The 25452-nt window shown below is 44.9% G+C and overlaps 1 protein-coding gene across 1 annotated transcript in view; it reads left to right on the forward strand.

Annotated features, from left to right (window-relative positions):
• The window catches only part of ERBIN (erbb2 interacting protein), a 710182-nt gene that overhangs the window by 604662 nt on the left and 80068 nt on the right, over nt 1–25452 (forward strand). Inside the window, exons 11-12 of the mRNA XM_086963488.1 lie at nt 15558–15702; nt 23232–23304. Coding sequence (XP_086819614.1) covers nt 15558–15702; nt 23232–23304 — 218 coding nt within the window. The remainder of the gene's footprint in view (nt 1–15557; nt 15703–23231; nt 23305–25452) is intronic.

The following is a 25452-nucleotide window of genomic DNA, read 5'->3' on the forward strand; positions in this document are numbered from 1 at the left end:
TGGTTTTACAAAGTCCTGAAGGATTTTAAATAATTTCTTGGAACGATTTCCCGCTTCTGCGAGACGTTGAGAAAGACTATTCCTCCGAGCAAGTCTGATATTTTTGTAGTATCTGGCTTGCGACTCATGATGTACTTTCTTATTTTCTTCGGAATGAGTCTTTCTCCACTTCTTTTCCAACCTCCTACAATTTTGTTTTTCTGTTCTAAGCTCCTCGGTGTACCATATTTCGTGTTTGGTGACAGGGTATTGTTTGTGTAATTTTTGAGGAGCTATTAGATCAATTGCTTCTTTGAGGGACGTGTTAAGTTTGGTTAAAACTGTCTCTGTACTGTATGTCTCTGAGAGAGTGGGCTGCTTCCATACCTTTTGCAGTTCCTCTGCGGTGACTTTATGCCATTGCCGCCGCCAAACAAAGGGAAGGGTTTTTTTATTGGAAGGCTTGGCCACCTTGGATATAGAGAATTCCACAATATGGTGATCAGACCAGATTATTTGAGTTGGGGAGGGACCGTGTACCTTAGGAAAATTAGTGAAGACCAGATCCAGAGTGTGTCCACCTATGTGGGTGGGTTCGTGATTTTGTAGGGTCAGACCGTGGGAAGATAATTCAGAGACTAGGGACATTGTTTCAGGAAGTGAGGGGTTATCAGCATGGACGTTGAAATCGCCAAGAAGAAGGAAATCATCTTTGGCTTTAAAGTGTGGAGCCAGGAGTTCCAATAGTGCAAGGGAGAAGCCTGTAGAGGGCCCCGGAGGGCGATAAACTAAGGCTCCTTTCCAAAATATGTTAGTGGCTTATTGCATTTTGCCCGCTAAAAACCCTGTAGAACTGTAGGGAAACTTTACTTTCCCCTTTTTTGGAAGTTACGAACAAGGCCCTCTCCAGTGGAACTTTTCCTGCACCCTGGAAGACCGCCATTGTCAAGCCCCTCCTGAAAAAGGCCACCTTGGATCCTGGGACCTTGAAGAACTTTCGTCCCATATCCCTCCTTCCTGCTCCAGCCAAGATGCTGGAGGCTCATCTGAACTGCCATCTTAGCGCCTTCCTTGACAAGACTTGCCTGCTTGACTTCTCTCAACAGGGTTTTCGGAAGGCGCATAGCACAGAGTCAGCCCTCACAGTGGTGGTCAATAACATCTGTGCTAAGGTCGAAAGAGGTCAGACTACTCTTCTGATCCTGCTCGACCTCACAGCCGCGTTTGACACCCTGTCCCCGACCATCCTGGCCTCCCGTCTCAGTGAGATGGGGGTGGAGGGGCTGGCTCTGAGCCTCCTTACATCCTTCCTCAATCAACGGGAGCAAAGGGTCAAATTGGGTGACTTCCTTTCCACCGCCAAGCCTTTACAGTGTGGGGTCCCTTAGGGCTCCTCATTGAGCCCCACGCTTTTCAACATTTATGTGGCCCCTCTTGCTAGACTTGTCAGGTCTTTTGGATTGGAAGAGCTCTCGTACGCCGACGACACACAGATCATGGTCTCCCTGTCACAATCCGTCGAGTCCACGGCCCTAAATTTCAAAAACTGTATGGAAGCAGTGGCAGGTTGGATGACGTCGAACTTCCTCAAACTAAACGGGGAAAAGACCGAGATCCTTCTCTTCGGAGGAAACAAAGAGGTCTGGTCAGCCGACTGATGGCCACCGGCACTGGGAGCTTGCCCTCAGCCTTCCCCTGTCGCCCGCAATCTGGGGGTCATTTTTGACACCTCACTTGCCTTCGACATGAAACAAGTAAATAGAACGGTTGCCACTTGCTGTGGGATTCTAAGGGTGCTGAGAAAACTTACCCACTATCTCTCCCCGGACGCCCGAAACTTGTCTCTCTCGCCCTTCTATCCTCACGTCTGGACTATTGCAATGCCCTATACCCCGGCGTGAGCAATAAACTGGTCCACCGTCTGCAAGTTGTCCAGAACACAGCAGCGAGGTTTGCTGTCGATGCCCCCAGACGTTCCTCAGGAACATTGATCAGGAAAAGGCTTCACTGGCTTCCTGTGCATGGCAGGATAAAATTCAAAACTCTGATCATCACCCACCGGGCCCTCCATGGTGCTGGTGCCGAGGGCATTAGGTCCTTGGTGTCAACCTACGCCCCTGGTAGGGCCCTGCACTCGGCCAGTAAGAATCTGCTAACTGTCCCCCGAATTGCTAAGGCGAGATGGGGAGGTAAGGCGTTTTTTCCCTTGCCCCCAAACTCTGGAACCAGCTCCCTTTGGAACTCAAGAACCAGGAGTCCCTCGCCCTCTTCCGTAAAGGCCTCAAAACCCTGCTTTTTGTTAAAGCCTATCCTAGTTCTCCTATGTTCACTCGTTGCACCTGGCGATTTTCCATCCTCTGCGCCTTGACGCCTCCGGGCAAAGTCGCGCATTACAAATCTCCAATCAAATCAAAGCTCCCTTTATATACTTCAGCCATGGGATATTCATTCCCCTATCCCTCCCCAGGAAATCCATAATTATGTGCTTAGCCAGCTTGGCCTCTGGGTTAACCCAGATCTTTAGCCATGCTAACAGGGACCTACTCTCCACCCTGTCCTCTATAAACGCTCCACCCAGTTCTTCATGTGTAATATAAGTGGTTACGCACTGTGGGACTTTGAGGAGCCTTCTCAAATATTTGTTCTCCTCTGTCTGCAGCGTGTCGACGCTGGTGATCCCACACAATTCTGCCCCATACGCAGCATTAGAATAGCAAATTGAGTTGTATAGGTTCATAATTTGCTTTGGCGACCATCTTCCTAGTCTGCGGCCAAAATTAATTATTGCCCCTGTGCTGGATACTAGCTTATTGCATCGCTCCTCAATCAGAGATTTAAAATTTAAGCCCCTATCAAATAAAATGCCCAGGTACGAGAAAGACTGTACCTTCGCTAAACTAAGTGCGCCTATTCTATAGTAACATTTTTTTCTGGGTTTAGTGCCACAAGTTAATCTACAAAAGCCTTGACAAAAGTGTTGAGCATAGATCTTTGAGTTAATACATACACAGGCCTAGTAGACCGGCTGATTTCAAGATATCTGCTGGGAAACCAATGGAACATGGTAAAGTGTGGAGAATGATATGCTGTTCTAGGCATTGAATATCCAGCATGGAACACCTACAATTCTGTGTTTTTAAGCTTGTAATTTGTAATGAAAATGTATGGAGGTATCATAGTTGCATAACACAAACTGGATTCAGTATGCTTTAAAGTAACTAGGTCGGTTATACGATTAGTTTTCCAGTTTTCTTTCAAAGTTACTGTGCTTTTTTCTGCAGGAAGATTGACTTCTCTATAGATACCACATTTTAATGTATCTGATGGCGAGCGTTGAATTCCTTCAGCTTTTTTTAAAAACTAATCATTTTTTCTAATTTGTGGTAGGTCGCCAGTGTGACATTTGACGCTTTTTTAATTACTGAGTTATTAATTGAATTAAAGAAGGCAAAGCAATACATGTTTGTTAATAAAATCAGTCCAACAGAGAACATACCTCATTGTTAATCTTTATTTGTAATTTCCCACCGTTGCATTTAGCTGATGGCTATTTTTGCTCTTTCTTTAAGGCTGTCTTTGTGTGTTGTTTTATTGTACTGCTAAATTCCTTAGTGATTTCAAGGTTAGCATGCTGCTTCATACCAGCAGAATGTTTCATAGACCGAATTTTGAAGACACCTCCCAATCCCCTTCAGTGTAATTTGTGGCACAAGATTAGTCTTTAAGTCCCAATTCTCATGCATGACATTGAATGTTGGAGGATGAAACCATTATGGCAGTGTGATTACCCTCTATATCTTGTAGGACATGCATCCTATTTAAAGTGCTGGTGGAAGGAAGCATATGCAGAAGTTCTTTAAACTCTTTTCAACTATTCAGGGTATCAAGGTTGAATAGAACACCAGGGTGGGCAATGATCAGTGGGCAGTATTGACCAATAGCCCCTTTTAACTTTCTTCATTTTTGGGAGATTACATTGCTGCCAGATAGCACCGTGACTGTCAGAATGTATAGGTGGAGAAGCCGAGTCAGAATCGTTTTCATAGGCTGGCCCTTCTGAAAGTTCTCATGAGTTTCCTCCATTCGAAAACAGCCTCAATTTTTATACTGAAGGATGTTGGAGTAAAGCAAGGTTACTCTCAGCGGATGACTGTTAATTTTATTTACTGCAGATAGTGCTGCAATGAGGGCTCTGTTGAGCTATGATTTTCAGAAGTTCTGAAAGTGGTACTTAGCATTTTTGTTTTCATTTAAGTCAAACTGATGTGATGTGTGCAGTAACAAGATGGCACTATTCAAATGAGTCATTAGTTACGACATTTACACAGATTGTGGTGGCATGCCAACAAAGCAGCAAAAAAAATTCCACAGATGTCCATCTTTAGTAATGCCCCATAGCATTGTGGTAGATGTAGTCATTACATTTCCCATTTCATTTTTCGGTCCTTATTTAGCAGTGAAATACTGATCCCAGAAGTCGCAGATTTTAAAAACATAACCACAGATTGTAGTATCACTCAAGGTGGCACAAAACTTAACAGGTCTGTGCCCATGGCGTTCTTTTGTAAATATAGTGCTAGCATCTTTCCTTTTCTACTAATTGGTAAGGTAATCAGCTTTTATTTTTACAGTACAGTTTACACTGAGATAATCTCCTGATATAATAACCTTTCACTTTCATAAAACTCATACGTCATTTATTAAAGTTATTAAATTGTTTTGTTTATCTGCAAATGTGATTGTGTTGAATTGAAAAGAATTTGGGTAGCCTTTCATTTTAATATTGAAATAAAGTCAAACATTTGAGTAGTGTAAATTCACACGTGGCATGGCCTAGCAATATTTACTCATCACTGAGTAAAAAGAGAAATATTTAAAAGTGACAGTCCTCTTTGAAGGCACATCGCATAGGCTCTGGAAGGAGCTCCACTTTGAGACAAAAGGATTGCACACATGATGCAGGAAGCAATGAAAAAAATCACCTTTTCCATTCCTCTTTACAGCAATTGACAAGTCAGGTGAGCCAAACGTGAAACTCATAGTGAATCATTTAAAGATATAGCCTTTTTGTTAGAGCACAGAATTAAGTGCCCACCTCGCTTCATATCATCCTGAACACAGTTTTAATGGGGCCTTTATCTGACCTAATGCATTCTGGAGGTTGTAATCTTGATTTGCGTTATTTTAACTAATTACACAAACAAGCTTGATAGTATTGATTGGTAGGTGACTGTAAACCGTGTTTGTAGTGACCGAAACAGAAACAAAGTGACATTTTAATCAATTAGTTTGGCAGTGTGTTCTCCCTATTCAGTTGTGCAGTTTTACAATCTCATCTCACCTTTGTGTTTGTTTCTTGACAAAGATCCTATCTATAATGACATTTAGTTGGTGGGTCCGATCAGGCAATAATTAGCAGATTCATATTTCATCGGTAATATTACATAAATATCTCTGGTTATATGTAGAAGTCAAATTTCCATTCTTCAGTCATCTGACCTCTCCACATACACACACCACGATGGCTTCCTGCAACTGTGTTTCGACCAGACTGGACATAGTGATCCTTCGGCATGCTCAGTACGAACACAGACAGGCCAGTGCCTAAAAGGGCAGTTTGTGAGCAAACAACCCTCTACAGGGGACACCCACGTACCCTCCTACCTGAAGACTCCTTGCCTGGATGAGGATAGGAAATGGACATGGTGGAAAATAGTTGAGCTGACCGATATACATCGCTGTCATCTTAAGATATTAGTCTTTCCTTGCTGGGAATAGAAGACATGCAAATGTTTAGCCTTGTGGTTGAGGAGGGAATGTTTCGGGGGCATTTTAAAAAGCATGAAGACCTGAGATACTAAGATTTTTGTGTTCACTATCCCTCTTTTTCCTTAAGATCAGGTTCATAGTACACCTAAAACGTTGCAACCCCCTACTAGATCATATTTGAAGTGAGTAGATACAGCAAAACTTGAATTCCAGCTCATAGCGTACATGTTAGAAGCACTGTTTTATTTGACCCCAGGTTTAGTCACAGCTTTTCTATAAATCTGTGCTGGCTGACACCCCTAGCACCCAGGGAAGCTTCTTTTCATATAACTATGGTTAGTGAAAAGCAGATCAGAATACGGGCCTTTGATCTCTTCAGTCCTTCGGCCTCCTTACTGAGTCTGATGGGTGTAGAGAGTGCGAAGTCTTGAAGTTGTATCTGTTTGGGTGAATAGCAAGTAGACTTCCTGATAGATAATTAGGACTGTAAAAACTAGGAGAGGTATCCATTGGTACATCCTTGAAGTACCTTGTAAACTGAACAGAACTTTGTGTCCTGTAACTGGGTATACATTCTCCTGTTAGTGACATCTAGAGATTTCTCTGAAGGGTAGTATTACATTGTACGGGAAACCTTTCTGCACAGCGCCTGTTGGGACGCGCTCACCTTTGCCTGCTGACTGCGAGGAGGACTTTTAGCCAGCAACTCGCCGCACCCGCTCCGCGGGTGCCGCTTCGTGGACAAGTGAGGAGGAGCGGGAGGTTAACACCATCTGAGGGCTGCAGGGCTGCGAGCGTTTCAGGGACTCCAAATCCCAGGAGTCCCTGAGTGACCGTTGACCACTCCCGGTCCGCTCTCCCTGCCGGCCCGCCCACCGCCCACCTGAGGGTTTGTTAAAGCCCCACCAGCGGATTGACTCTTGGGAAACCTTTCTGCACAGCGCCTGTTGGGACGCGCTCACCTTTGCCTGCTGACTGCGAGGAGGACTTTTAGCCAGCAACTCGCCGCACCCGCTCCGCGGGTGCCGCTTCGTGGACAAGTGAGGAGGAGCGGGAGGTTAACACCATCTGAGGGCTGCAGGGCTGCGAGCGTTTCAGGGACTCCAAATCCCAGGAGTCCCTGAGTGACCGTTGACCACTCCCGGTCCGCTCTCCCTGCCGGCCCGCCCACCGCCCTCAGCCCCTGCTATATCTGGGGCCACTCCTCCCGCAGCGCGGGACGCAGCACGGAGCAAAGACCGGGCTAAGAGCGGGCCGTTTGAGGCCGTTCGAGGTCTGAGCGGTCTGGTCTGGGCCCCCTCTCTTACACTCTTGCCTCGCATTCTGTGTTTGCCTATCTTTGTTGCCCAGGTTGCTAGCCACAGTAAGTCCACATGTGTACCCGCGTTACACGCAACAGGGCGGCCAAGGGAGGGTTGGCCCACAACGGGCCTATGGACGACTTTATTACGCGGACAACCAAGGCGATAGACCATGAAATTGACAAACTCCAAACTAGAGTGTCCCTTGACCTGGAAGCGGCCAGGAAGCTGTCACTCGAATTTGCCTCCCATAAGAAATCCTCTCTTGGACACATAGCTACTGCTATTTCCCCTAATCGCATTTGCATGCGGGAGGGTGCTATAGCGGTGGTCGATGTCCACGATATGCCTGTTCTGCCCACTCCCTCTCCACTTCTAGGTCTACCTGCTCCGCCTGACGGCCCGCTTACTGTTGAGGATAGTCCTCTTGTTCCCCCCATTTCTTCCCCACAATCACTTGATATATCTCTGGCCTCCACCTCATATGGCGGTCTCGACAACATTCCGGTGAATTCCAATAAGAGAAAACGTTCTCCTAGCCCAACTTCCCCCCGGAAAAAAACTGCCAATGCAGGGTTCCAACCTGCTCACCAGTGATAACACAATAGCTGATGTCAGTCCGGCTATGCCCTTCCTCTCTCCATTGGTTCTTTGTGGTGAAAATATCGTGGGGCAAGTCACTTTAGATCCTGGAGGCACTCCACAACCTGAGAGATCAGACACGGGTTGGACAAATCAAGAAGGGAGGGAGAGGGAATTTATAGGAGTGGTTTGGGAGTCTCTAAAAAATCTCCTATCTCCCCTGGATTTAAGGCTTTCTCGTATAGAGAACAATCTCCTTGAGATGGAGAAAAGTATTATCGCCTTGGCCACTCTTGGCCTGAGAGGCCTTGAACGCCAGGGTTTGATTGATAGTAATATGGTTACACAGGTCCCTACCCCACCCCCTACAGCTATACCTGGTTTGCCCCCTAATCCCACTCTGCCCTGTCCTACCCACCCTATTCCTAAACCCCGCACCAGGAGTCTCATTACTGCAAACTTGCCCCCCGAGGCCAGGGCTAACACCTTAAATGCTCCAGCAACACAATCTTATATTGGCAATACACTAGCTGCATCGAGAGCCCAGAACTCAACTAGCACTAGTTCCCGCCCTGCCCAGGCCCCTCGGAACAACACTACACCAGCCACACCGAGAGTTCAGAACCCAGCTAGCTCTAGTTCCCGTCCCGTCCAGGCCCCCCGGAATAAACCCCCTACTCATTCTGCTAGGGGTCCTCATACCAGGAGCAACTTTCGAGGAGGTTACATCGACCTTCCTCCTGAAGCAAATGATTATATGGTGGTTTTGACGGGTGTCCCGGAATTGGTGAACGGCCAATACGAAGACCAGCATTCCCTACGCAATAAAGTTATGCACTGGCTTAACACTTATAGACCTATCCCCAATGGTAGGAGGAGTAGAGTCTTAACGACACGAAGAGTTCCATGGGTGGGCACCACGAGGAAATCGACCCCCGGTGACTGTATAGTCGTAACTTTTGATGACGTGTATACGGCCAGACACATCTGGTCTCCTGGGAACCAAGATTGGGGTTCCTCTATTGCCCCGAGGCCTTTGTCATTCTTCTATCCCCCCCATGCTGTATGTTCGCAGGGGGGTTTTTGGCCCACAGTCCCCCAACAGCCTAGTTGGGGATTCCTTCCCACTCCGTCTAACCCAAACAGCGGTTGGCCTGGAAATGTAACCTCAGATAGGTTTGGCAGCCTGGAGGATGTCGATTGACTCCTAACGCCCCCAGCAACAACACTACCAAGTAATCCCAATGGTTTTGTATTGGAGACGGGGAGTTCATCCTTGGCGGCCACCGTGGGTGTGATCAGTACTTCCCCTCCTACCCAGTCCCCAATCCAGGCCCCCTATACACAGGATTTGGTGCACCTTTCCTCAGCTGTATGTCCTCCCAATACTCCCCTAGCCTTAAATCTGATTGCCCCTGATGTCTCGTCACCTACAGCTTCTCTCCAATCCTCCAGGGTCGATGTTATCCATGTCATCTCTCCAGTTTCTGAGCCACAGTCTGGTAAGACCTTGACAGGTGTTCCCCAGCTTAAAATCTTAAGCTGGAATGTGGCAGGGCTTGCTCGGAATTTTGATAAACCCGATTGGATTTCCTTTATGGAGCCTTTTGAGATCTGCCTTTTACAAGAAACTTGGTGCCTGGAGCCCGTGCACAGGGTCGGCTTTACCACCTACTCTGTGCCGGCCACCAGGTCCAAAGGCAGTAAAGGTCGTCCTTCTGGTGGCCTTCTCATCTGGGTTAGTGTATCGCTGGGGCTCACAGTAAAACAAATAAATTCACCATCCCCAGATCTTTTGAGACTCACCATTCAATGCCCGGGGGGCAAGACTCTAGAGCTTTTCAACCTGTACTTAAGGGGGGCCAGGGCAGGGAACTCGAGCCCTTTGTCTTTAACTGGAGTTGAAGAGGAGCTAACTGGCTGCAACATTGACTCCTTCACTATTCTGGCCGGGGATTTCAATTGTTGTTTCGAGCCTCTGGCCAGTGATGACATTTTGGACACATGGGAGGACGATGCCAAGAGAGGCATTCCCTTGCTTGCTCTCGACCCCATCAGGAAATGGACACAGAATGCTATTGATATTAACGCACTTTGCCTGGAATATGCCCTCAGAGCCACTAATGGCCGTTGCAAGTCAGATACTGGGGGTGCACACACATTTAACAGGATTGGACACACCTCCAGAATCGACTACGTGCTGCTAAACTATAACCTGTGGGAATATGTCCTTGATATGGTTGTCCAACAATCCACGGATAGTGACCACAACCCTTTGATCCTCTCGCTTGCTCTCCCGTGGGATCTAGGGGCCACAGTATCATCCCGGCCAACTTGGAAATCATCCCACGAAGTTGTTCCATCTAACTGCGGGAGGCGACTGAAGTGGGCTAAGGTTGCTTCTGATGTCACAAGAATGGCCCAAGTTCAGTCCATAATGATGGAAGCCAAATGTATCGCAGGCACGCTGGACTCTGACTCTCCTATCCTCGTGCCATTTGTGGAGACTATTGTATCTCTTAGCAATCTTTTTCTGGTTCCTGTGGGGATGGGGGGGTCTAAGTGGAGAAACGAGACTAGGGGTAGAGATCAATGGTACACCCACGCTTGCCGCCAAGCAAAAAGTGAACTAATCGTGGCGGTTAGTGCCAAAGACCCGGCTTTGATTTCACTAGCTAGGAAAAACTACAAGAAGACTCAAGCTGCGGCAAAGGTCACTCACGAAACTAACTTCTGGAGCGATTTAATGGAGGCTGGCTCTAGAAAGGACTCAAGGGCTTTCTGGGCTTTGATTAGAGGTAGGGACAGGCCTGTTGACTCCCTGCTTACATGTAATATCACAGGGGAGGTTTGGTTGGCCCACTTTTCCAAACTCTACTCTAACTCCCTGGGGGTATTGGGGCCAAGTAGGATTACTAGTCATATAGTGTCAGCTGATAGCTCTCATCCTGGCCCCACTTTTTCATCTAGGGAGGTGGAGTTAGCAATCAGGTGCATCGTCCCCAACAAGGCGGCAGGCCCAGATGGAGTCCCCGGTGACTTGCTTCGTAGCAACGTAGAGGTTTGGAGCCTATACATTGCTAAACTCCTGAATGAGGCAATGGTGGGTGGCGGTTTCCCGGATTCTTGGAGGGGTGCGGAAGTCGTCCCCATTTTCAAAAAGGGCTGCAGGGACGATCCGGCCAACTACCGACCCATAAGTCTGCTTGATTCTACCCAGAAGGCAGCAGGGAAGGTAGTTTTGGGTAGGATCTTGCAGTGTGCCGAGGAAATGAAGGTTTTGTCTGACTTTCAGGCCGGCTTCAGATCTGGAACCGGCACGATTGAGCAGACATTCCGTTTCCTAATGCTTTATTGGAAAGTGGTCAAACTGGGCAAGGGCAGTCTGTATCTCGCTTTCATCGATTTACGGACTGCCTTTGACCTTGTTCCACGCAACCAACTGTGGACTGTACTTGAGGGCATGGGCATGCCCGCGTATTTGTTAGCCTTAACTATCAAATTCCACGAAAGCAACTTTGCCCAAATTAGATGGGGTCAGCAGGGCCAAAAAACATCCCGGATTCCTGTTCACAGGGGCGTCCGGCAGGGGTGTGTGCTAGCTCCCACTCTGTTTTCTCTATATCTAAACGGAGTGGTAGAGCACCTTCTCCAACTACCAGCAGATGCTCCCTCCCTGGCGGGCAGGAAGATACCAACGCTCCTGTTCGCAGACGACACCCTGCTGATTTCGAAATCCCCGAAGGGCCTCCAAACTCTGTTAACGAGGTTCCAGGGCTTCTGCGACACAAGGGGCTTGGCTATTAACATCAGCAAAACCAAGTTCCTTGTGCTGAATCCCCCCAGGAAGACAGTCTACCCGCCATCTATAGACGCAGTACCTTTAGAAAGGGTCAGGGAATTCGATTATTTAGGAATCAGACTTTGTGATACCATGTCTTGGAAGGCGCATCACCAAAAATCCATCTTGACATATAGGAGGGTCACGGGCGCTCTCCTAAAAGAGCATCGCGCCTCACCCCTTAAACCCATCGGGGTGATACTCGACATTTACAAAGCAAAGGCTGTGAGTGCGGCATTATACGGGGCTGAATTGTGGGGTACCCAGAAACCTGATACCCTATTCCATCTGGAGAATAAGTTCCACAAAGATCTAATGCGGCTCCCCCATAGCTCTCCCACTCTACCCCTTCTACTCGATACAGGAACACGATCCATAGCTGATCAGGCCAAGCTACGTCCCCTCCTTCTGTGGGCCCGCTTATGGAATGTCCCTGAACTATCAAGCTATGCTGATGCACTAAGCGAACTTCTTTCAACCCCGGGCTGGCATAAGATCGGTTGGCTCCTTGGTGTAAAGCGCCTCCTTTGTGACTTAGGCCTGGATGATGCTTGGGCCAGTAGATCTTCGCCACCCAAACAGCTGCTAAAGAAAATATTCTGGTTGTGGGTGGATAACGAGAGAGTGACCCAACCGAATCTGTGTAGAGCAGCTAAGGAGTTTTTGGCTACCAAATCCCGTCCCTTCAGAGAACCCTACCTCGATGTGATCTTGAATCCATCAGATAGGGCGTTGTATTTCAAATTTAGGGCCGAGGTTCTGCCCTTAGGCACAAGATCAGCAAAATGGAAACCACCATGGCAAACTGTAGAAACTTGCCCTTTCTGTACAACTAGGGCTGAGTCTATCCCCCACTTGCTGTTCGAATGCCCAGCCTACGCTGCTCCCCGTCGCAGATGGTTGAAACCGCTCTGCGCGAGGCTGGGTACTCGGTCACATTTGGAGGCCTTACAGCTATTAAGATCAGACCCTCACCCACTGTTTGCTTGTGGCCTGGCAAAATTTCTGGGGTGGGCTTGGAGGATAAGAACCGCGAGGAGGAAGATCCTCCAGTAAGGATGCCAACATACATTCCAGTGGCCTGGTTGCTTTTTGTATGTGTCCCTTCACCATTATTCCTATCAGAAATTGATAATTTTATACTTGCACAAATGTTTTTAGAAAGGATGTTATCTACTAGGTTGTATATTTTTAGCACCCTTCTTGAAATTTTGTCAGTTTTGATGTATAACTGTTTTTATCTCACATTGATTTTTACTGTAATGCTTTTATGAAATGAAATATTTCGAAATAAAGCTATACAACAACAACAACAACAACATTGTACGGCTTGCAAATGGAAGTTGCCATTGTGTACCTGATTTAATCCTATTTTTATATTCAAATATTTGACCCAACTGTGATTGTGCATTCCTGCAATGTTGCCCCATTGTTTATGCACCATCAGTGAAATGTGTGTAATCATTTTTTATAACTTTTTTTGCCACAGACTAATAATTGAAGATACAAGCCCCTCAAGTAAGAAAATAAAAGTTATTGTAGGAAGCATTATAAGCCAAAGAGAAAAATCGAATGTAAAACTAAGCAGGCATAGCTAGATTTTGGAAATTGGTATAAAAGCAATGCAAAACCAATAGGTCTTAAGTTGGGAAACGTGTAATTTTTTTTATTTTTATTTTTTGTGGAAACAGATGCAATATGCAAAAAGAATTTGGCAAAAATATGAAAATAATGAGCGATCAAACATCTCAGGCACAAAAGCCATAGATCTGAAGTACAGCTGTGCTTTTATGGCCAAGCAAATGATATAGCTCAACCTGCAAAACAGTCAATGGATGAATTGGGTTGGCCCATTGCCCTATGAGGTGGGTGCAAACCCCCTGTGGTGGGCAAAAGCAAAATGTGAATGACATTTGAATAGATTAATGAGGGAGGACGTTGGACCCAAAGCCCCTCTAGGTATATATTTATGTTATTTTATTAGGATTGTTTAGAAAACATGAATCTGGCGACCATATCTAAAAAAAAAAGAAAACAAGCATTGGCAAAGTGAGCTTGGCTTTTTCAACGCTTGTTTCGATTTGTCATGGTTTTTATAATACTTTGTTGGGGGACCTAAGGACCCTTACCAAATAAAACAAAAATGTTGGCTACAAGCCAAAAATAATTTTGGGACTTAAAAATGACACATTACCATGGCAGGCCCTGTCCCTGAACTGAACGGTATTGTGTGTGGATGCACTCCTTTTCAAGGACCAGCATGCTGCCACTCTCACTGAAATTAGCCAATATCTGAAGTGGGCTGGCTCATTGCCTTCTGCTGCAGGTTGTAGTAGGAAGAAGGAAAATGTGAATGCCACATCAGTAGACGTGATGAAGAGGGCTGGCTTTATTGTCCGTCAATTGAAGGTGATCATGGCTGACCCCAGATCTATCACCCCCAGGCATCTTTGCTACCCAGCACAGCTTCAGGTGTGTGCGATACGCATGATAAACACTTGGCACCATGTGTTGGTATTACACGATGATTTACGTCTAATACCGCCATATGTGTTTTTTTGCTTTCATACTGTAGTCTCCACTTATTTAACATTGTGAGCGGTCTTCCGAAAGGCCTCTGCTCTGCGGGAATGTTAGTTGATACAGTTGACTGCCTGCCTGCCTCCCCTCGCTCTGTCAGCATAAACCTTCTCAGACGCGGGATGCACTTATCCCTAATTCCACACTTCGTTTCATTCGTGATAGTTCTCGGAAACCCTGATTGTCTTGCCGCGCAGCAGTAGGGACTGTGCTGCTGCGGCTGATGCTCCCGCTGATTGTGTCTGAAACGCGGGTCTCCGTCCGACAGGATCAGATGGACAGGAGCAGACACCAAGCTCTCCTCTGGGCTTGATCCATCTTCCTGATCCCCTTCCATTATTCTTAGATGAAAGTTCTGTGACTGAGCAGAACGAAGAACAGATCTCACTGGCGATGAGTAACTTGGGCAGATGCGGGAGGGATTGTTTACATTTTTTACTTCTTTTTTCCTTCACTTATTTCATGTTTGTAGATGTTACGTCTGCAGCTCAAACAATTTGTAGTGGGATTTTCTGATTGTTTCAACAGACTTTCCTCCTGCATGGATTCTAACCCCCCTGTTTGGTATGATCCTCCATATCTGGATCCATACCCCACATATTTGTAGGAGTTAAAAAGACAGCTCAAACACTGATGTAATCTTACTGTCTGAATCTTCCTGCCAATGCACTGTCGCCGATGAACAGTGTTGTCTACTGCAATAATACCCAATTCAGAGTACATATGGGGCATTTTCATTGCTCGTGTGCCCTGCTTGCACTTCTACATATTCTGAGAAGAGGACTCCGATGAGGACAACTGGCGGGCATCGTAACCTAGTAATGGACAAACACAGTTAGACAGTTATTGCTGTTGTGAAGGTTTTATTCAAATTAAATGTAGCAATTTCATTAGGACTGTAACACTAGTGTGCACAGAACATAAGACTATAGCAGTGTTTAAACATGAGCTTGCAAAACTGAGTGTTTCTCGTCCTCTTCATTTGAGCAGTTTTTCTTAAAAACTCACAAAATCTTTTTGAATTTTTCAAAGTTTGCCAAAGTTAAAAAAAATGCAGAAGAAATGCTGTGCTTAAAGGTGGTTTTCAGAGGAACTACAACTCAGAAATAAACACTTCCAGCAGAACGGTTCTCTCGGGAAAAGAATAATAATAAAATAATAATAAAATAATAATAATAATAAAAAAATATATATATAATAATACAGATAATGCTCCAGCAAAAAATATGTTTGTGGGAATCATCTTCTGCAATCAAAGTTGGGCAACTCTGCAAACTCCAGTCTGTGTGCAAAATGTGTCAAACTTTGAGCCCCAAGATTTATATTCCAATTAAGCATTGATAGATACAGCATGTAACCACTGCATAAAGGAACAATGTCTAACAAGCTTTCTGTTTTACAAGTTTCGTTTAACTGTTAGCTTTTAGAGAAGTCTCTTTTTTTCAGTCTCTTGTGGAATGGCTAACACTTTACAGTAACCACACTTTCTTTCTTTGTGTCTGTAGTTCATTGGCAGTTTAAAGCAACTCACCTACTTGGACCTGTCGAAGAACAACATTGAAATCATTGAAGAAGGCATTTCGGAATGTGAAAGTCTCCAGGATCTCCTCCTGTCCAGTAACTCCTTGCAGCAGCTGCCTGAGTCCATAGGTTGGTATTCAAGAAGGCTCGTCGCTGTCAACCAAGTCTTGATCATCAGTGTTTTCTGGTTATTTTTACAAAGCATTGTCCATTCAGATACACTGTAGAGCAACATACACCTTGATGTCCTGCTCTGTTACAGTCTACACACATCATGCATGGGGTCTGCTGCAAAACATGTTCCTGCTTGCTGCGTACCAACAAAGTAAAACATACATCATCTCTAAATGATACATCTCTGTGCAGGAGGATGATCCTACCATGGTCCCGGCAGCTAGGGATAAGTGGGTGGTGGACCTTCAGCATCCTATTAAAGCTGAAGAATGGCGTTTCTTCTGTGGTCTGAGATCTATAGCACCTAGTAGCAGGCTGCCATTAATTCACTTTAAATTTTTATATTGTGTGTATTGTATCGCTTACTTCAACTAAGCTGTGGTCTTGCAGAGAATTCTAGATGTGTGTGATGTCAAGCCCTCTTAGTGGACTTTTTCCACTGAGCCTGAGCATGCTGCAAAGTTATGAAATACTGGTTATATATTTTTGCTTGCGTCTTCAACGTGCTTGAAATAGAGATTCCTCCATACATAATGCTGGCACTCCTGGGGTACACCACAAACCTCCTTCTGTATGTTACGAGACTTGTTTCAATAGCTTTTTAGCTGGCCAAATGCCGGGAAGCTTGCGCTTGGGGTCGGGACTGGTTTCTTAGAGTCAAGGCATTGCTAACAAAACTAATTTACTGTAATTCACAGCTAGAGACCTACCACTCTGCACTCCGCCATGACAAAAGACATTCTTTGTAAGCAATAAGACGTCAGATTTGGCACTTTTGGGCTTATGAGAATGGCTGGTTAGGAGTCCTTGGCACTGTAATGTTTGTTTTCTTGGAAGCTTAAGGTTATATAATGTATTAAATATAGTGCATAGATAGTGCATAGTTTGTTGTTGTATTATTGTTTGTTGTATGGTATAAGAAAACCGGATGCTAGGAAAACTGCACAGCTGTCAAGTAACATAAGCTGACTTTGATCTCTGTGCTGTTAAGTTTTTTTCTTCTTCCTTCTCAACTTTTGAGGTTTGTTCTGGACAAATCCTTAATAAAATAATATATAAACAATACACACAAGGAGCAGCTTCCAAGTGATAAGTCATAGTTATGAGCATGGCTGTAACTTCCATACTGTTATGAGGTTCACATGATAGAAAGTACATCTATTGTAGAAGTAAGTGTTGCTGTAGACTGAGCTGTGTAAAAAGGTGTATGCCATATATTCATACATGCTTGGGATTGTTTGAATTTTATGGAATGTATGTCGTTGTGCGTTCATCTTTAATACATGTGTCAAGAAAATAAGCTACTCCAGTGGTATACATTGTAAATACGATTTTGTGAAGAATTGCCACCTTTTACAATGAGAGGTCTGTAATAGCAGCAAATTGTAAATTGGAGTCAGTTTAAAAATAGGCTGAGACACATTGGACAAAAATGTCACAGCATCAGTTTTGATAGCAGCAAAGATAGTTGTACTACTGTTCTAGGAAAGGGAAGAGGGCTGCGTGTAGACCAATCTGACTTGTGAGGATTTATCTGTACTATTCCGGTCTATGGTAATCCGAAGGTGGCATGGTTTGCAGATCGCCCCTGGACCTGTGTAATCTTTAAAGGAATAAAAACCTGATAGTGTAATGATCTGTGGCCATGATAGGCAATTGTACCAGAGACATGTTTCCTTGCTGAATAGATCCTTTAGCTGAGGTACAACAGGTAAAAGCATTAACAGCATCATGCCAGCGCAACTGGTCTCTTCATAGTCCCCACCTTCTCTGTTACCTTTCAAACACACCGTTACATTATACGTGACCTAGCAAGATTCCACACTGGGAATATCCATCAGGGAATCTTCCAATAGTCACCACACAAGGTTCACCAAAGAAGTTTACTCTAGTGTCCACCTGACAGGTATGGGTAGCTGGGAGAGCAAATTACATACTTGACGTGTAGCTGTGCAGTTTGGCTTAGATGTTCAAAGTGCAACGTTACTACTGGATTAATTGACCGAAATATACTACAAGGAAAATCTGATGTTAGTGTACAGAATATCTGTTTTATGATTACCATTTGAAGTATCTTCTCTGTGGTTTGCCAACTGTATGGAATTGCGGGCCCCATATGGGTGGCCCTGTAAAAACTCAGTAAGTACGGTCAGTAATGGAGCACAAATGCAAACTGCAGCATTTCCATAGTGAGGGCATCCCAAAGAAGTTGAAGCATATTTCTTTTTATACAGGGTGACCTGTGACTTGAATGTTATATTAACACAGGATTTTTTAGGTTGTCCGTCTTTTTTGTGGTCTTGATGCTTTTGCAATTTTCCTGTTGTCGATTTCTCTTTTTGCACTGCTCCATCATTTGACCCACATGTTTTCCGGCCTTGAGAGCCGTGATTAGCAAAGCCATATCATACACTTTGTCAGTAAGTCTCCTGAACCCCTCAGTTACGGAAGCCATTATGTTAATCAAACACTACTATGCCTGATCATAATCAGCTTGCAAGAGGTCATACTGATGTGCTAATGAAGCGTGGTCACTATTGGAGGCAAAATCCAGACTTTTATTGTTGTTGTAAGCATATTTCTGGTGGCTGAAAGTACCTTTTTCCAATACGGAACATCCCTTCCTAGCAATATACTCAAAGTCTAGTATGATGAAGAATAAGAAGAAAACTCAAACGTTGAAAAGAATAAATTGAGTTTCCCAATGGGAGGCTTCATTGGTCCTGCTCATGGACACACATTGAGAGCAGAGATGGGTTGAGCTCCAAATAAAAGTTAGATTAAATACAGAATGGCAAGGACCAGATGTAACCAATGTTGCACAGACCGCAAAAGCTCACTGTAAATTGTTCCTTTGTGGTAGAGTGCTCAGAACTAAAAATTTGAGCGATAGCTTAATATGTCAATCTGTTCATCTGCTAAGTAGTTGCACAGGTAGGATAACACTGTTTCGGATGGTGGATGCGTACTGGTTTCCTTTGGAGATATACGAGTCTTGATAATGTGTAAACAGATCTACATGAGCCACTTAGAAGTGAAGTCTGTCAAATTCCATGATATGGCACCAAAGGACAGCGAGTGACAACTGCTAACGGGAAGGTCTGGTTTGTTGGAAGTAGCCCAGTAGTGGCCCTCCAGGTCTATCACTCCTCCAGATAACGAGAGAGATGACGTCTGTCCCCAGACGCAGGTCTTGGGAGGTCCACAACAGGTGTGTGTCTGAAGTGGCACAAGCTAGGAAATTGGAAACCACAGCATAAGGGAAGTGAGGCCACTTAACCTGACAAAAGTCCACCTGTGCACCATTGGGGCCTCTCATCACAAAACTCCTCTTTTGATGCCAGAGATTTCAACCAGGCTAGAGAAAGAGCAATCAAGGGATTGAGGTACCTCCGTGAACTCCACGTGGGGCTGGGGGTTAGGGTGAACGGTTAAAGTGGTGACTAGTACTATGGAGACTCTGCAGGTGGCACCCACCATCACAAGTGCCTCCAATGTTTACAAGGCCTCTTCCCAGTCAGTAGGAACATGTGGTGCTGTGTAGGATCCCAAAGTGCAGCCCTGGTCTTCAAGGGACTTCCTGAGCTTGAGACTCCTGCTCTGTGCTACATCAAATGTTAAGGAGCTGGTTTCTAAATATCAAAGGCCAATCAATGGACCCTCCTCTACACCTAGGTCTACAGTGGTTTCTCAGCTGAAGTGACCTTATAATATTTATACCAATAAACAAGTATATTGAGCAGTAATAAATATATGTAAATATATGTATACGTTGGTATTTGTAGACTTTGATCGAGAGTTGGGGAGCTCTAAACAGTGGGAATGGCCACGGTGAAGATGAACACATAGGGCAAAGTCAAGGGTAGTGTAGCAGCCCATTTGCAGTCCCCCTTAAAGAAGCATGTCTTCAGCTTTTTCTCAGAAACTATGCTCAGAAAATCTACTGTTCTATGTCAAAGATAAAGTGATATGAAATGTCACCTGAAATTGAACTTCTATAACTTCTAATGGCTTCTACCTCATCATGTGAGGCCATGAATTACCACTTTCACCACCCATCTCTGTTTCAACATAAGATCTATGCGCTCTTGTCTCAATAGGTAGGTCTCTTACAGCATGATAACTTGCTACATATTCTCTCCTAGGTAATGCAAGATGAGGTGTTGCTTCTTTTTCACCCGCAGTCCATTAATATTCCAGCTTAGTATTGAGAAGGCCGGTCTCCCATGCTTGACCATTTATTATTAGTATGAGGCAGATTCCACCTGGAGTCCATTTATCACCATTAGAGGACATATATATATTTTTTTTATTGCATCCCACTTGCTCCCTACCTCGCTTAAACCCACCCACTAGAATCCTTCCATAGCTTCCTCTTGGAATTACCTATGCTTGTTTGAGCTCCTCCGGGTGTTCATAAACCGTATCTTATTAACTGATTATCTTCCACTGGCCTCGTGTGTGATGAAATTACCTTCTTCTTCTGGTTCAGAGAAGCTATGCATCTGTTCCCCTACATCACCTACAGGCTCCGATTTTCTGCAACTCCACCATGCTGTCACCCAGCTCCGATTGCTTTTCCTCTGTGGCACCTGAAATATCAGACTTAACTGCAAAGGTGAGCCCCCTGGCCTGTAGGCTTTTTTCTTCCAGAGCTGAACTCAGGATTTTTTCTTTCACAGAGTAGGACAGAAAGTTACCCAAAATTTAAAGAGGTTTTTTATACAGAGGGTTCAATTTATTTGGGTCTCTATGCACCCTTTGGATTTCACTCATGAGATCAACTGAGTAAGCAATCTAGGGAAGTGCGTCCTTTAACAGGTTCACAGCAAAAAGGTTTGCATCATCATCCCCCTCAGCACCTTCAGTCACACTCAAGTTTCTGAGATTAATCCATCTTGAATTGTTTTCCAAACTTTCTAACTTATCCGCACGCTCTTTACCTCTCTGCTTTAATCTGGAAACCTCTTGCGTATTCATATTAACCTCAGTACCGAGCTTCAATACCCTTCTCTCAAGTGTCTCAGTACATTGAGCTAGACTAACTATTTTCTCCTCCAAACTCGAACAAGTTTCCTGGATCTCCTTCTGGTTTGCCTCATATATAGAGAACTGACACTTGATCTCCCTTGAAAGATTTCCTGTACTTTCTGTCATCCATCGGGACTACTATTTCCAGTTGTTATGTTCTGTATTACCCCTGCCCTCGGTCTACCTCTTCCTGTACTCTCTTCACTGGATCCAATGATCTCACCTACTCTGGGATGATACAAATCTCGGGGATCACACAGATCTCAGCAGGGAAATCGATAGGTGGGAACATTGGAGCCAGCTAGATTAGCCCATTGGGAGCTCCTTACTCTGGAGGTTAGGGAGATCTAGAGCGTGTGCCCACCCTTTTCTCAAGACCCGCTTACTTGGATTACGTCTGGCCCTGAAAGGCACCCCGGATGCAGTTTGTTGAGCTGCATTGGTTTAGAGCTGCAGAGATGCCCAGAAGGACGCGAGTTGCGCAGTGCACCTCTTTCGGATGCGGAACGGGCAGAGTCAGAGCTAGCTCGCTGTCAAGCTGCTCGGAAAGAACACAGAGGTCCCCTGTTCTCAGCTGGTGCAAGAAGATCAGAGAGCACACAGGTACACTCCAGCAAGGAAAGTTTGGAAAATCTAGAGAATTGCTGGAATATGGTGCGTGAATGGAAAATAACGGAGAGGTCCGTGGCGTTCAAATGGAAGCAGGCATGTTGTCTCAGATCAAGGCTAGGGTAAGAGCGTTACTGAGGGGTCTCGGATTTACCTAAATGAGCTCAAAAGCTTCTGGGGACAGAAAAATAAAATATGGGAGAGTGTGACTGTAGAGAGAAGGAATATGTTAAGATCTACAAAATCCCTGGCTGCATTTTCTGAAACAAACCCTGTGGCCTGTGGGGGGAACACAGCAGCAACTGTTCAAACCAGGGGCAAGTGTGAGAAACCCCAAGAGACCCCCAGGGAAAATATCGAAGGAAACGTTTACCTTAATTGAGTGCTCAGCTAACTTAAGCACTAGGAGGGCCAAAATTATGCCTTCTCTGAGGTCAGTTTTTAAGGTGAGGCTGGACTCAGGCGTTGATATCGGAGCTTCAATGCGGAGAAACTGGGATAAAGATCTGCGGAGATACTGGGGCCCTGCGTCTAGTTGTACGGAGGGGGCGATCGCAGTAGCAGGAAGTTTGGGGCTGGACCCGGAATCCTTAGACATACCCCTGGTAAATCTGTTTGGTCCCTTTATGATGAGGCAAGTTTTGGTTTTGATGCTGGGGATGTAAGTTCTTGTTTGTTGTTCATTAGTATCATGACATGCTATCTTAATATTAACATTTTGAATAACACAACTATCAGTCCAGTGTGATCTCTCGGTGTATGCGTTATAATGTGAAGATGAGATTTTCTCATATTTGTAGTTCTCGATATTATGGGGTCATAAGCGTTGCATTTGGTGTTCGAGTTAGTCTGCCTGGCAGGTGTTTGAGCTGTGGGTTGCTATGCTGCTTATAGCCGCCGTTCAGAGTGGGGAGGGGCATGGCTCACAAGAGGCAACGCCTTTCGTTGACCATGATGTCCGTCCCTCCTTCAATTATGTAGTAATGGTGATATATTACACCCTGAATTTTTGCTTTATGCCATAGCATTTTCTCATGCATTTGTTCGTGAGAAAGGCATGTAGATAAAGCAAGGCGTTAATCTATTGCATTGAAGTAAAATCTCTGTCACTCTTCGAAGAGTAAAGCCATTTTAACATGTATATGTTCTGTGTGTATAAAAAACGCTTATTTGAAGAACCTTGGAAGACAAATCTCTGCTTATCAGTGCTCTCAAAACCTTAACCCTGCACTACCTCACCTGAGGCCATAGTTAATTGCCATCACATACAAAGAGAAGCCGCATCTCAAGGAGGTCTTAATGACGCTTTTTCTGACTTGACATTTCTTTTTAGGAGCCAGTGCAGACTGGGGCTCTCCAGCTGACTGCCCTGATGGATCCATGCTGACCAAACGGCAGTGTGTTGTGCAAAATTAATTTGTTTATCTGTGCCATGGAAGGTCTTTGCCATTCTTTATCTGATCTGTGCGCGCTCATTGGTAACAGGGGCTCAGCCATCTAATTTGTCTGCTGTGTCCTCGGGTTGTGCATGATGTGTTTGACCTGAAGGTTTGGCATCCCTCAGCTTGACAGATGTTGCTTCTCTGCAATCCCGCATGTGTTTTTGATCGTGCTGTGATCTGATTGATTCCTTAGAGGCCGAAATGTCTACATCCTATCCTTGCAAAGCAATAATTCAGCAAAGTATCGTCATTAGGCCTCAGGTTTAGAGACGTGTGACTTATGGGCCTGCTCTGATGAGTTCATGATGGTAAATGCAATATGTTCACATGGTTTTAATTTAAAAGAGCTGATTCACAAGTAAAGTCTTTCTCTCAAAGATATTGTGCATTTCATCATAACAGGTTCACTGAAGAAACTCACCACACTGAAAATAGATGAAAACCAGCTCATCTATCTGCCAGACTCTATAGGAGGGTAGGTGATCATTAAACATATGTATTTGTGTATTCACAGTGTTTGTATGAAGACATTGCTTATGTTTCATTCTGAGATAAATCGATGGACTGCGTTGTTTTTGCCGTTTTATTAAGTACAAGATGAGTGCTAAATTATTCTATTTTCCTTTTCTGCATTAATGTTGGTGTCAAGACAGAGGCCTTAGTTGAACTCCTAGAGGTTTAATTTTGTACGGAAAACTGTCACCCAACATGCATGGTGGATATTCCATGAAGCCTCGGTGACCGCTCTTACAATTGGAAATATTTGAGCTTCTTCAATAGATAGTTGTTCCTGCTTTGTATTCTGCACTACTATCTCTCCAGTAAAATGCCAGGCCCTTCCTTGCGCTTTGGTGCCTACAAACGCTCCTTCTCAGATACCATTCCATACCCTTTTTTAAGAGCGCCAAGAAGGTTTGTGCTACTTGCAGTTTTTGACGTCAGCAACTCTCCTCACCCTGTCAGGGTCTGTTTCAATTAAACCTTCCCACTGCTTGCGTGATCCTCTCACTGCACTGCGCTCTGCGCAGACTTCTCGTTACTCTGTGGGTGTAGGATGTGCCTTTTCTTCCCAGCTGGTGGAATCCAGAGGCCCTACTAATTGCCATTTATCAGGACCTAAGACCTACAAAACTGAGGATCTCACCTGCTGCAGAGGTTTTGGTGGCACGAGTTTCTATCTTCTGACAGCATTGTGCCTCTTGACTTTAAGATCCAGTTTGGAACGTACTTCCAATTCATTGCTGCTTTGCTGAATGTACTTGTGGCCGGATATTTACCTTTCCTTATCAGCTGACCCACCGCGCCACTTTGTGGCCTGTCATTCCCAGCCTGACATTACTAGCATAATCGGAATGGTGCAGGCTCACTCTGAAGCGAGCACTCACACAGCAGTGGTTCTCCTCTGTTAAGATGCTGTAGCCTCCCTTCTCAGGCTGTAGCCTCTGAGGTCACGTGGCTTCAATAACCTCTACAATCTGCTCACCTGGGGTTGTTGCCCATGCGATCCCCTGCTTGAGAATCTCTCCAGCGTGGCTTCATTAAATTCTCTGGCTCTTCTGGACTCTTCCCCAGAGCTCATGCTGCCTTCCACCTCTTATTCTATATCCACTCACTGACCCCGCAGGATACACACTGGTGATGGCCCATATACCACAACAGATAGGAGCATAGTGTACCAAGCCCAGTCTTGCATCTTGAAACATCAGATGATTAACTCTGGGGATAACAGACGTGTTGCATGTATGCCTGTGTTGCCCTGGTTGGGCCAAGACTTCCATTCATCTCTCAGGCTTCCGTGCCTTAGTTTAGCTTCTGTTTTCTAACTTGGCTCATAATCAAGTCATATGATATGACTCTTTTACACTGGCGTCATTTTCTCTTCTCCCCCCCTACTTTCAGACTATTTAGCAGCTTTTATTTATTTGCCCTCTGTTATGTGAGTTATATTGCCTACCCCTTTTTTTACGATGCTCCTTCCTAAGAAAAATAGCTGCTAGTAGAAGTGATAACACTTGTGTAGTTTCTGCCGGCTGCCAGTGGCCCTGGATAGTTAAATGATCTTTGGACTGGGTAAGAGTGGTCTGCTCAATTCAGACACTCTGTTCATCACCACCCCCTTTTGTAAACTGGATAGTTAAAGGCATTTCGACCTTTTAATGCTGCAATTAAATTGAAAGATGAAGGTGGCCAATGCTGAAGCCTGCTGATGTTGTGCTGCCTCTCTTTGTGCATTCTACCGAAGAAGAAGATCAGAAAGTGGACAAGGCCTTTTACAGTCTCTGTTTTTTAAGATTCGACGTTCAGGGAATAAAACAAGCTTTGGCAAAGCCTCCAGGTGTTTTTTCTAAATGGCCGAGCTTTTGGCCTTTCCAATGATTTACACCTCCGTACTCACTTACCTGCATTACACACCTGTCTCGTGACACGAGCTTTAATGTGTACATGTGCACTTCTGTTTATCTCTCCAAGATGCTGGATGCTCATCTTGGAGCACTAAATTAACAAGCATTTCCTTTACATTAGGACTCGTATTACTGAAAGTTTGAGCTATTGGACTTGCTACTAATAATACAACGCCAGTAGCTCATACTTTCAGTAAGGCGAGAGCTATCACTTTGCAAAT

The sequence above is a fragment of the Lissotriton vulgaris genome, chromosome 3_1 (assembly GCF_964263255.1).
Source record: "Lissotriton vulgaris chromosome 3_1, aLisVul1.2, whole genome shotgun sequence".
Lineage (NCBI taxonomy): Eukaryota > Metazoa > Chordata > Amphibia > Caudata > Salamandridae > Lissotriton > Lissotriton vulgaris.